Source organism: Sceloporus undulatus, chromosome 3, assembly GCF_019175285.1.
Source record: "Sceloporus undulatus isolate JIND9_A2432 ecotype Alabama chromosome 3, SceUnd_v1.1, whole genome shotgun sequence".
NCBI classification, from domain to species: domain Eukaryota; kingdom Metazoa; phylum Chordata; class Lepidosauria; order Squamata; family Phrynosomatidae; genus Sceloporus; species Sceloporus undulatus.
This window is the reverse complement of record NC_056524.1, coordinates 201822566-201835901: the sequence shown is the minus strand read 5'-3', so window position 1 is coordinate 201835901 and position 13336 is coordinate 201822566. Positions and strand designations below refer to the sequence as shown.

General features: G+C 39.6%; 1 protein-coding gene across 4 annotated transcripts in view; it reads right to left on the bottom strand.

Moving 5' to 3' along the window:
- LOC121925217 (nebulin related anchoring protein) overlaps positions 1–13336 on the bottom strand; it is a 77854-nt gene that overhangs the window by 18062 nt on the left and 46456 nt on the right. For all 4 annotated transcript variants that reach the window (XM_042457069.1, XM_042457071.1, XM_042457070.1 and 1 more), the window contains 7 exons: positions 12716–12823; positions 12431–12541; positions 10914–11111; positions 10464–10568; positions 7379–7477; positions 4394–4498; positions 953–1060 (listed from right to left, as the gene is read on the bottom strand). In XM_042457069.1, the coding sequence (XP_042313003.1) occupies positions 953–1060; positions 4394–4498; positions 7379–7477; positions 10464–10568; positions 10914–11111; positions 12431–12541; positions 12716–12823 (834 nt within the window). The remainder of the gene's footprint in view (positions 1–952; positions 1061–4393; positions 4499–7378; positions 7478–10463; positions 10569–10913; positions 11112–12430; positions 12542–12715; positions 12824–13336) is intronic.

The following is a 13336-nucleotide window of genomic DNA, read 5'->3' as shown; positions in this document are numbered from 1 at the left end:
CAAAGACTTCAGCCTACTTCCTCAGATTTTCCAACTAACATGGCTATGTCTTTGAATGGAATCAATGCTTTAAGAATGGCATCCTATCTTCTAGTAAGCACATAACAATATGATACAGGCTGTGCCAAATATATCTAAAACTAGTGCTGTTTCAGCTAAAACCTTCATTCTTTCCAAGAATGGAACAGAAATACTAAGAAAGAAAGAAAGAAAGAAAGAAAGAAAGAAAGAAAGAAAGATCAAAGACAAACAAAACAACCTGCACTATTTCACTGATGAGTCAAGAAAAAGAGGCTGTGGTCCTTGATGAATACCCTTTTATTTTTCATTGACATCATGAACACTGTTGCTGGTCTCAAATCTGGCAACCTTAAACACACTTGCAGCTTCTCATGTTGCTCAGCCTGGACTTAATGCTGGGTATTTTAGACATTTTATATAAAAGCTGAAAATTCAGTTGTAAGCATTTCTAAATTCACTGGCATAAGGAGTGTCTCCCAAACAATCTAACTGATCTAACTGATGTGACCCAAATGGACACATCAGTAATCCAAAGTCTGCATTGTGGTGCATAGTTTAACTTTATGTTTCCTTTAATCATGTCTAGTTGGTATAATATTCAAAGAAATAAAGGAATCAATTATTTGATGGATGGTTATTGTCTTGAATGCTCTGGATAAATTGGAATTGAGTATCTAGAGACATTTTTCTCCACTACAATTCCCGAAGCAAGGTCTTCAACATGGCTTGGCTTCTGATTAACAGTGAATCTTTTCTCTCTTTTTAAAAAATTCTCACAAAGACACTCATTCATAAGTAATATATTCTGTCTCACGTCCTTGTCTCACATGATTATGGGGCTGCTTTAATTCAGAAAAATCTGCTTTAGACAATGTATTACATGAAGTTAACAAAAATTAGGCAAGATGGAAGGCTGCATAATTCAACTCACATCGCTGGCAATTTCTCTGGAGGCCTTGGCAGTCTGGAAAGGGATTGCTTCCATTGTCAGTTTGTAGCCTTGAGCACGGAGATTATGCCAAGACTCCCTGTATTTTGCCTAAAGTGGAAATGGCAAGTTTAGATTTCTTGGTTAAAATTTAAAATGTAAGTAAATTAACAAAAGAAAATATCTTTGGGTTACTGCATAGAGTTAGAAAAGCTCCTCACATATAAAGATTTTTTTTAAATCAGCTGTAGAAAGACCCTATCAAATTCAATTGAATCAAAACAGTGAAATAAAACGTACAACTAAGCCTTTATACAGATAGGGCATGGTCTAATCTTTGCAGAATATGTTTGCTAGGATGAAAGCTCTGGGAGCAGTCATCGATCACATCAGGGCATCTATTGGGGACAGACTTATTTTTGGTCCCTGCAAGTTTGAAATGTATTTAATTCAAAATTCCTATTCATTCCATTTCCTCATCTGATTTTTTATATTTAAAGCTACACAAAAATTACATACCAAATACACATTTTTACTGTACTGCCTTACAAAATCTATGTTTCTAAATATTATTAAATACTAAAATATACATCTTTATTCATAGGCTGGTATATTCTTTGAACTGAGAACTACACTGCAACATTTGGAGAAGTGTAATATTTGAAGACTGATTGTATTCCAGTCCTCAGATTAGACCATGAGGTGTGACTCTGTCCAGTTCACTTTGAAATTTGGACTAACAAAATTCTTGAACGTATTACACATATTTACAAAAATCAGGCCCTTGGCTGTGGCCATGTATTCATTCAGCCAAATCCTGACAAAATAAAGGCAGGATCAGAACTAGAGATAGGGGAACTATGACTAGTTTCCCTCTCTCTACTTCTGATCCTTCCAGTCATTCTGGCTGCACTGATAGCTGTTTTATCTAATGAGATGTAGTCTATGCTCCAGTTTCTCAACGTTCTTTTTGAATTGTGGTGCACAGAACTGGACACAGAGGCAGGTTACAGACCGCCCATTTGGGGCGGGCTGTACCCGCCCCTTTCCCCAGTGTATTGGGGCCTCAGTGGCCAGAACGGCAGCCGCTGAGGCCTCGATCCACCGCTTTTCAGGCTGCGGGGAAGCAGCAAAACGCCGCTTCCTCGCAGCCTGAAAAGGGGTGTCCCTGGGGCTTCAAGCCCCAAGGACACCCTGTGGCGGCAGGGAGGAGGAGAAAGAGGCCGCTTGGCCCCTTTCTCCTTTGGTCCGCTGGGCCGTGTGAAGGCTGCGCCCAGCGGACCAAACCAGGAAGGAGCTCCGAAACGGAGCTCCTTCCTGCTCTGCGCTAAGGGCTTACTAAGCGCCCTGGCGCGGAGCAAGGATGTCACTTCCACACCGCCCTGTATAGAGGCAGTGCGGTCGTGACGTCCTCATGGCAGCGGCCTTGTGGAACGGCCACCGCCATTTTGTGCGTGCAGAGCGCGCACTAGGGTTAGGGGGTGCAGAAGCACCGTCCCTTTCCAACCCTAGTGCGCACTCTGCATGCACAAAACGGCCCAATATTCCAGGTGGGGCCTGACCAAAGCAGAATACAGTGGCACTATTACTTCTCTTGATCTAGACACTATACTTTTATTGATGCAGCCTAAAATTGCACCAGCCTTTTTAGCTGCCGCATCACACTGTTGGCTCGTGTTCAACTTGTGGTCTTCTTGGACTCCTAGATCCCTTTCACATGTAGTCTCATTCAGCCAGATGTCACCCATCCTATATCTCTGCATTTCATTTTTCCGCCCTAAGTGCAGTACCTTATATTTCTCCCTGTTGAAGTTCATTTTGTTAGCTTTGGCTCAGCTTTCTGTTAGCTTTGGCCCAATCATTTTGAATTTTGATCCTGTCCTCTGGAGTATTAGCTACTCCTCCTAATTTGGTGTCATCTACAAATTTGATAAGTATGCCTCAGTTTGATAAGTAAACTGAATCCTGCTGGATTAGGGATGTAAGAATGGGGGGGGGGGGGGAATCAAAGGTTTCCATATCAACAGGTTAAAATATGAAACTTTTTGTGCATTTATCAAAGACTTTTCCCCCCAACATTCCAGTATTTTTCATGAAGACTTTGCAAAGGGTTTCATCTATCTATCTATATATGGCAAATTTGGTGTCATCTGCAAATTTGATAAGAATGCTCCCAATTCTTTCATCCAAGTCATTGATAAAGATGTTGAATAGCACTGGGCCCAGGACAGAGCCCTGTAGGACCCCAGTGGTCACTTCTCTCCAGGATGAAAAGGAGCCATTGTTGAGCACCCTTTGGGTTTGGCCAGTCAACCAATTGTTGAATTGGAATCAAACTGAGGCATACTTATCAAATTTTCAGATGACATCTGCTTTGGTCAGGCCCCACCTGGAATATTGTGTCCAGTTCTGGGCACCACAACTCAAAAAGGACATTGAGAAACTGGAGCGTGTCCAAAGGAGGGCAATTAAAATGGTGAAGGGTCTGGATACCACATCCTATGAGGAACGACTTAGGGAGCTGGGGATGTTTAGCCTGGATAAAAGAAGGTTAAGAGGTGATATGATAGCCCTGTTTAAATATTTGAAGGGATGTCATATTGAGGAAGGAACAAGCTTGTTTTCTGCTGCTCCAGAGAACAAGACCCGGAACAATGGATGCAAGCTGCAGGAAAAGAGATTCCACCTCAACATTAGGAGGAACTTCTTGACAGTAAGGGCTGTTCAACAGTGGAACACATTCCCTCGGAATGTGGTGGAGTCTCCCTCCTTGGAGGCTGGATGGCCATCTGTCAGGGATGCTTTGACTGAGATTTCCTGTATGCCAGGGGGTGGGACTGAATGGCCCTTGGGGTCTCTTCCAACTCTATGATTCTATGATTCTATGCCCTGAATATCATCCTATCATAATTAAGATAAAACTGAAGTACTAATCAGAACAATACTCAATCCACAACTACTCATTACTACACATAAACGGATACACTTTAATGACAGCACTAACTTAAAAAGTCAAAACTAATTTATTTAGCCTGGAAAAATCATCTGCCACACTCAGCAGCAACAATACAAATAAATTAATATACTACTATAATTGGTGCAATAAAGATGTTAAGAAGCACAACTAGAAAGCTAAAAACTCCCAGAGCAGTCAAATATTTTAAATAAATAAATCATCAGTATCCAAATATAAAATGCAATATAAATTTTAAGAGTGTTAGCCATAGACAAGATGACAGGACAAAACTTTTCAGAGAAATCAGATATTAATAAACTAATAATCAGCAGCCAGCTCCTCAAGAGGGCCAAATATAGAAAACAGCAATCAGATTTCTTATAAGAACCAATTTAAAATGTGCCTGAAGCTAACAGTCCAACTATCCTACATGTGCTAGGAAGCTCTTACGCAATGATTTCACGGTATAAGGAAAACCAAGCACTTACCTCACTGACATTGATTGCATTCATTTTTGCCCTTTCAAATTCAGGATGACCCAAAATGACTGTGTAATGATGCACAGTGTCCTCTCCTGCTGCTTTGTAGAGACGCTGTCATAGTGTTTTGGGGTTTGTTTGGGTTTTTTGAAGAAGAAGGAGGAGGTGGATGAGGAGGAGAAGGAGAAGTGGTGGTGTAAGAATACATCCCTTCACATTTTGTCAAAATATGCTGAAACACATTTTGTTTAATCAAAGTAAATTAAATACATAGCTCTGTAAGTTTTGACACCAAAATGGAAATAATTAGAAAAGTGGAGTGCCTTGGAAGAAAAAAAAAATCATCCTGGGATGCATTTGAGAAGGAGCTTTCAGGTACTCTCTAGAAGATTCAAAATGTTTTTGTTTACTTATGTAAGCCTTATCTGACCTGGTTGTTTAATTTTTCATGTGCATAATGTTAGCTTTCAATAAAAGGTATGCTGAAGGTTGAACTGCTCTCTCTCTCTCTCTCTCTCTCTCTTCTTTCTATGTTATTTCTGCTTCTCGTACCAAAGTTCCTATTAAAGATGTGAAGCCCAGAAACAAATCTAATTTGTTAATTCTATAAGTTGAGTCTTCCTTATCTGAAATGCTTGGACCAGAAGTGTTTTGGATTTTTTTCCCTGATTTTGGAATATTTGGAAGATATATACATGAGATTTGAGTGGACTCAAATCTAAACATGAAATGTGTTTATGTTTATGTTTCATATAACCTTATACACATAACCTGAAGAAAATTTTATACATAATATTTTTAATAATTTTGTGCATGAAACAAAGTTTGCATACACTGAACCATCAGAAAGCAAAGATGTTACTATTTCTGGCACCCATGTCAACAATTTCAGATTTTGTAGTATTTCAAAATTCCAGAGAAGGGGTATTCAACCTGTATAAACAAGGTTGAATGTATTCTCTCCCCACTACCTCAAAAATTTGTCTTAAAGAGTTCAAGGGTTTACACTGAAATGGTTTGGGGAAAAGGCCTAGCCTTCCACATTAATCTCTTCAGAAATTAAACCATTCATCTAAGGCTCTGTTATAATGTATTACCTCCTAAAGAGGGGAGGTTGAAGGGAACTTACTTGAGATGGAGTGTTCTGTGCAACAGTGCTCAGTTGTGTAACTTTCCAGGGATGTTGGTTGTATAACTAGCTATGCCACTTCCAGGGAAGTTATGTTGCCTCCCTCAGTCAGGACTTGAAATCACACAGTCCATAAGCTGGACCTTTAAGTCCATTTTTTGTACCTTGTAGCATTCAGAGGCTCTCCCTTTTCTGTATAAATCCAGAGTATCATGCTTCCAGAAGGCTCCAGGGAACATAGTTCTCCTCTAAAACAAGGTGTCTCTCTGCACCTAATTTTAGCAAACACTTCTTTTAAAAAATACTTTAAGTGAACTTCTACACTCTTGGTTTTCTTCAACAAGGGCTGATGTAACCCATAGAGGGTTAAGTAGGTGATAAAAATGACCTCCAGACATTCCTATATTGTCTAAACTGATCTTTAGATATCATGTTAAAACTGTACTGTTCCATTGAGCTTTCCATTATAAATCCTGTTCCTCGATATCAAAACCTTCCCTGTGAAACATGTATTCTATTAATTTACTTTTTGCTTTGCTTTCTTTTTTGAGGGGGGGGGTTAATGACTGCATTACAATTCTCCTTTAGCATTCACTGAGTGAGGAGAGAAACAATTCAGAAACACATTTCATAAAATCACATAAAGTGTGTGTGTATAAATCTAAACCAAAGCAGAGAAATCCTAATCTCTCTCTCTCTCTCTCTCTCTGTGTGTGTGTGTGTGTGTGTGTGAGAGAGAGAGAGAGAGAGAGAGAGAGAGAGAAATAACAGATGATCTGTCACTTTCAAACTTCTGCCAGCTCACAGTGGCTAGGACAAGAGATGAAAAGACAGCATTCTCCTAAAACAGGCATAGCAAACCTTTATTTTTCCAAATCATGACTCCAATCTGGAGGGAAATTAGTTTCTTCTCTCATCTGTTATCGATAATGGGGCTGATCCCCAGGCCTCTCAAGGCCTTGAAGCGGGCACAGATCAAAGGCTTCTGCTAACCCATCCCTAAGGAGGCCCATTTTGGAAACCTGGAAAATTGCCAGTGGTATATCTACACCTGCAGAGCATTTGGAAGTATTTTAATTGATTAATTTAATTAAGGTTTGTTGTCAAAGGGGGAAAAGGTTCTATATTATAAATATACCTCTAGAAGTACTACTTATCTCAGCCTCGGATTCTGAACAGGCAATAATAATAAATATAAGTTCTTGTAAGGTGCTACAGAAACAGGCCCGGGTCTGATCTCTGGTTTCTTAAGAGCTTCATTTGATGACATCTCTAGGAACATTCAATGTAATTCTAAAAAATGACATGTGCACTTTTTAAAAAAGGAAGTTTCCAGTCTAGCATATGACAGCTCCCAGATGTGGTCTTGATTTTTATTTTTATTTTAATGGTGTCATGTATTTCCAAGGGCCACCTGTATGTTTTTGAAAAATGAGAAGCAAGATTCTTGGCCTCAGGTGCATTAAGTGGGTTCCTGAACAAATTATTCAGCACCATATATGTTAACCATCACTATGACTGTCCTCCTAGTATGCTCCTTCTTTGCATTTCTTTGCATTATGACTGCTTTCAAGTACAAAAAGAAAGCCCCATTGCATGAATTCATATCAAAAAGCTGTTCTGATTTTTGTCGGGCTGTTATTTAGTTTTAAAGAAGAAATATGATTGACAAAATGATACTAAATGTTTGTCCGGGAATAATAATAATAAAGGATCTAACTATGCTAAAGGATAAGTTGACGATGCCTTCCCCCCCCCCCTTTGATGTATTATATTTTTCAGAGCTTGCTTCTCTCCTCCCTCCCTAGCTCATTGCATTTTAAACAGCATATTTTCTGATCCACGTTAGGAGAGAGAAAGCCTACCTCATTAGCAATCATATTGCTGAATTTTGCATGAAGGAGGCCAGGAGAGTCTGTCACCGATGTGTACTTGAAGGAATTTGGTTGCTGGCGGTATTTACTCTGAATTCGCAGACAAAGAAAAAGGAATAAAAGAGCAAAGCTGTGTTGTAAGATAAGGACACTGTATTTCAACTTATATTGGTGATTTTAGCTCACAGTTTACAATGGGGCCAACAGTAAAGTCTGTTGACCAATATGCCATTGGCCCCATTGGCTATTTAATAAAATCAGCAAAGACCCCATAAAAACAAACACTAGTTGTTATTACCCTTTTTCAAATGTATCCATGAGCTGTCTTTTAAATGTGGCAGAGGTGACATATGCATCCAGACATTTTTAGCTATACGGATGTGGATCAAACATAATACACATCAAGGTGCAAAAGGCAAGCCAGAGCTGAGTTTTAGTGTGAGAAACAGGTTTTAGGTTATACATCTTTTTTTAGTTTCGATGGCCTTTCATACTACACAATTATAGCACCACAAATGCAATTTAACTGCCATGGCAACATCCAGTGGAATCCAGGGAGTTGTAATTTTAGGGAGGGATGTTTAGAATTCTCAGTCATAAAGTTGTAGTGTCTCAAACCCATAGGATGGGCACTCCATAGGATGTTTCTATAACAGTTACACTGGAATCATAGCTCTATAATCACTAGAATCTTAGGACCTTTTTCTTTTGCCAAGCTTTCCCCCCATGAGATGTGACATCATGTCCTTTCCCCCTATTTTGTAATTGACTTTTGTAAGGTTTTACAGTTCCTCAACTCAGCTGGCTGTGTAATTGTTTTTAACATGATATTTTTATATATTGTTTTTATTGCTACGTATGTACTTTGATGTTGGAATTTTAATCTGTACGCCGCTTTGATCATTATGGAAAAGCGGGATAAAAATAAAATCTGCTATGTCCGGACGCTGTGCATCCGCAACGTCAACATGGCGGGCCCTGTGTGGAACGGGCGCCGCCATTTTGTGCGCGCTCCACGCGTACTAGGGTTAGGGGCATCAGGAAGTAACGCCCCTCTCTAACCCTAGTAAGCACAGAGCGTGTACTTTATGCCTGTCCGGAATGGGCCCCTGTTAGATGGATGCGTTCTCTATAGGAAAAGATATAAAAACAAAACAAAGACATGTGGTATTGTCATTGTGTGTCTTCAACTCTAAGGCAACCTATTCATCTGTTTTTGGCAAGTTTCTTCAGAGGGGCCTTGCCTCCGAGTCTGAGTCTGATTACACAAGATCACCCAGTGGGTTTCCATGGCTGAGCCAGGATTCAAATCCTAGTCTTCAATGTGCAACACTCAAACCACTACATGATACTGACTATGAGATGTGTACAAAGCCAAAATTTGTTTCTGTATAAAGTGTCCTCAGAGCTAAAAAAAAAAAAAATCAATGTAATAAATTGAACAGGTACCTGTACCTGTAAACATGGGAAATTTGCAAACGGAACCAGGCCAAATTAGATAACAGTAGACAGGTATGCATTGCCACACACTGAGATAAAGCAAAATATGTCCCCTGACAGACATAGTAGTGAAGGTGAAGATCAAGCCTTTCCTGCTTTCCCCAGCACTTTTAAAATAGGAACGTGTGAAAAATCCACTGGTGGACTTATAAAGACATATCCCAGGAGAAATTCCCTAGTCTTAACTCGGACCAGATGTATTTTGCATTCCGTTACCCTAATTGGACGAGATCTCATCTCATCTTGGAAAACTAAGCAGGATCAGCCTTCGTTAGAGCTTGGATAAGAGACTGCCAATGAATTCCTCATGCTTAGGCTCAGGGTGACCAGATGTCCTAACCACAAAGGAAGACAAGGCACCACAAAATGTAGGACATTCAAGAAAAAGGTAAAACGTTATCACATAAAAGCTCAAAACAATAATCTAAATATAAATTCATGCTTTTTATTCATGCTGAAAATGGAGGATGTTTTGAAATTCTTCCTAGACAAAAGGTTGAAATGAAGGAGGACATCAGGTCACCCTGCGTAGCATATGTTTCAGAGGAATAAACTGGCAAAACTACCTCTGAGGATTCTCTGCCTAAGAAACCCTATAAAATGCATGGGGTCACCATAAGTCAACAGGTGACTTGAAGGTGCTTACCCACACAAATCTACACATTACCAGCTAAATATTTGATTTTCAAATGTATGTAAAAAGATAACACAAAAGAACAGAATCAATGATGCAGGGAGGCACAGGGGCAACATGGATACAAGCAATGCTTGCAATCTGAAAGACAAACAGGCTTAAAAGTTCTCACATTTTCAACAACTGCACAAAACAAAACAAAAAAGGAATGGATTTTGTCATGTAAGAAAAAATGGTGAGAGGATGATATAGGCTAGATGTGGGGGGTGGGCAAAGAAGGAAGTCCACAAAGTGGATTTGATGCATGCTCAAATCTTCATTCTTTAAGCACTTTTATCCCCACTTCTGACCTCAAAGCCTATCTGTGAGGGGGCGGGGAGTCTGAAACTATGGAAGTAAATGTGCAAGAAAGTGGAAAGCTGTTGAAGAATCAGTGTGAATTTTAAAAGTGTGGCTGCCACCCTGTGTCTAGTTTGGTCTTTATTTTGCTTTATTTCACATCCATCCTTTCACTCTGGAGAAAAACCTGAGTTTGTAAAAATGGGGGAGGGGAGAGACAGGGAGAGGAAGCAATTCTCTCTCCAGGCCGCTTATGTAGAGCCACTTGGGTTTTGAAAAATTGTGATTCTATGCCTAATAACAGAACACAGGCTTCCTTTCATCTGGAAAGGAACATTTCCTACTATAAAGCATCACCCTAATGTACCAACCACTTGGGTCCTGATTACAGAAGAGAAACTTTGTGAAAGTAGTTAGCAAGGTCTGCAAAACCTTGAACTCCATTCAGTTCACCTAGGACATGAATTGAGTGATCAAATAAAAAGGGAGGGTGGGGAAAGGAGCCCACCCTTAATCCAGGGAGTTACTTTGCCAGCCCAGTTTTACAGAGACATCTGGCAAACCCTTGTTTGTAGTGGAGAAATCAAACCCCTCTTTTGTTACCTCACTGATGAGTTCAGAAGCTTTCTTCTTTGCTTCAATCTCTAAGGTGCCTGGTACAATACAACCAACTCCTCTCATAAAGTTCAAGTCAGACCGGTATATATTCTACAGGAAACCAATCAAAATTAATTTACAAGATGGAGTATGAGAGGCACTGTAGTCAACTAAATGCATTCATTAGAAGTAACATCTGTCACACAATACTTTAGTATTATTCAGCCATATTCAAATGATATTTGTATGCTTACACACAATACATATCTGATTCTAGAAAGAAGGAAAAAAGAATGAATGCCTACAAAATTAAAATAAGATTGGAACACTGAATAAATATATAGAGGTGATACATGGATAATTATGAAGCATGCAAATCAAGAGCAGCTAATTGCTCAAATTAATATGTGCAATATGTGCTCCATGTCCAGGTTACATGAAGAACTTGGAACTTACCTCACTCTGCAATTTATAAGCTTTCTTGGCACACTGCAGCCTAACATCTTCAGGTAGGGAAGTATAAGTGTGAAGCAGTTGTCTGTATTCTTGCTCATTCACCAAAGATTGGGCTTTTCTGGCATGTACTAAATTTACCATGTCTAACGGTAGGTGGAACTGGGTCTTCTGATGATCAAAACTTTTCTTGTAATTTACCTGTGTAGGAAATAAAATGGAAGGAATATGATGTGAAATAAGAAGCCATATTCTATCTTAAATTAAAATTTACTCAGGAGAAACAATTTGAGAGTCTATTTAATCTACTGACCTTACAATTTTTCATTTATGTTTTAATTTTATTCTGTTTTTCAATGTGCTGAGAACATTTGTTCCAGAGCAATACATAAATATAAATACATCTGGATGATAATTGTTTAGCATCTTAGAACAAACACTCAAGCCAATTTTGTAAGCCTTCTTAACCATTTCAGAATTGTTCCTTGATAGTAAGTGCCCCACAAAGCTTTTGCTCAGACAGTAGCTCTAATAGGGCAGAAATTCGCTTTTTTCCTGTCAACACATTTCTGATCCAACAGTGATCTTGGATTTTCTCTCTTTCCTTCTATTTTCAGAGTTAACACTGGTCTGGCTTTGCACCACATACATCAGGGTGGGCAAATACATGGTGTCTAGGGCTCACAACTGCGCCTCACCAGATGTCAAAGGACTGCTTCCTCCTACTGTACCTTCATCCCCTCCAAATATTTTTTTAAGTTTAATTTATTTTTCCTCATAATATCCTGCACTCTCTGACAGGCAGGGGAGACAATTAAGTCATGTTTTTGCCCTTTTGATGCATTTTACCATTTGAACTATTTTAGCCTTAGGACAGGCTTTCTTTAAAACTGGGAAGGCAACTGGTCCATGGCATGAAGAGAAGACAGGGGCTCTACAGACCGCCCCTTTTTACACCAGATTGGGGCCATGGCAACCTCATGCCACAGCCCTGATCCAGCCTTTTGAGGACACAAAAAGGAGCCGCAAAAAGCAGCTTTTTTGTGCCCTTGAAAGGGCGCCATAGCCACGGTGGTACAGCTATATGGCATCCCTTCAGCTCTGTGTCATCTAGACTCAGCACCAGAGGTGCACCATAATGCCATGCACCGTCTAGAGTGGTAAACGGCATCAGGATACCCTGCAGCCCGACTCTGCCCCCAGGCCAGCCTTTCAGGCTGGTCTGTAAAGGTCCACAGTAAGCATTTTGTTTCTTTAATAACTAGGATGGGAGGCCCTTGGGATTCCCCCCCCCCACCCAAAAAAGAGAAAAACCAGTCTGGCATGCCTTTTGTCCTCTTCTCATCTCTACTGTACATGGAACTTCTGTTCAAACAGGTTACATCATTTTATTATTTTATTTATACCCTGTCTTTCTACAATATTGTTGAGGATATACTGAAGAAGTGATGGTCATCTAAACAATGCTTATAAGAAATTTGTCATTCCATTTTTCAGCTGCCATGCTTAGGGCTACTTACATCACTGTGTAGCAATGCTGCATGCACTGAATGAGAAATGTTCATATCATCCAAGCCACAGGAGCCTATCATCTGTCCTTTTGTCTTTTCAAATGCCTCCTTGTACTTGTACTGAGGTGGGAAATTAAGCAAAACAAAAATATGAGAAAGGAGAGAGAAATCCTATCCACAATTATTTTACATTTGGTTGTCTTTTCAACAAGTGGGTGATTTCACATAGAAGCAAAAGCAGAAAGAACAGTATTCTTATTTTGAGATCAGACTCTTTGTATTAAAGAAACTTACATCACTTATAATTTCAGTAGATGCCTTTGCTGTCTGGAAAGGAATGGCATCCAGTTTCAGTTTATAACCACCATCTCTCATCTTGTTCCAGGATTCTTTGTAGCGGGTCTGTTTGGAAAGAGTAAAAAGGACCAATACATATTTATTGATATCTGAAGCTCTCTCCCATGTAATGTGCACAAATCTATGCCTAGAATAAATCTGTATTAATGCAATGGCCCAAGAAATTTTATTGTCTGAGGCAAAGTACATAGTGGCACTGCCTATGTTTATTTTGCCCACACCTAATACAGAAGTTTACCAGAGTGATAGATTAATTGTTTTTCAACAATGGAGGGGGCAAGCATTCTTGACCACATCTGACGACAGCAAATTAGGATGTAGGGCATATCGTGTTTCACTGACAGTTCTGTTCTGTTGTACTGACACCATTGACATCTTCTTACTATGCCTGACCCACAGGATCTCCCATGTGAGATTCACCTCACTTTGCCTAATGGGGACTGGTTCCCCTATTTATATTAATGAGTACAACTTCAAGTCAATCACATTTTAAGATTACAAGGGTAAGTAACCTGATGATGAACTTCATTGCTGACAACAGGTGGATCCTAGCAAAAA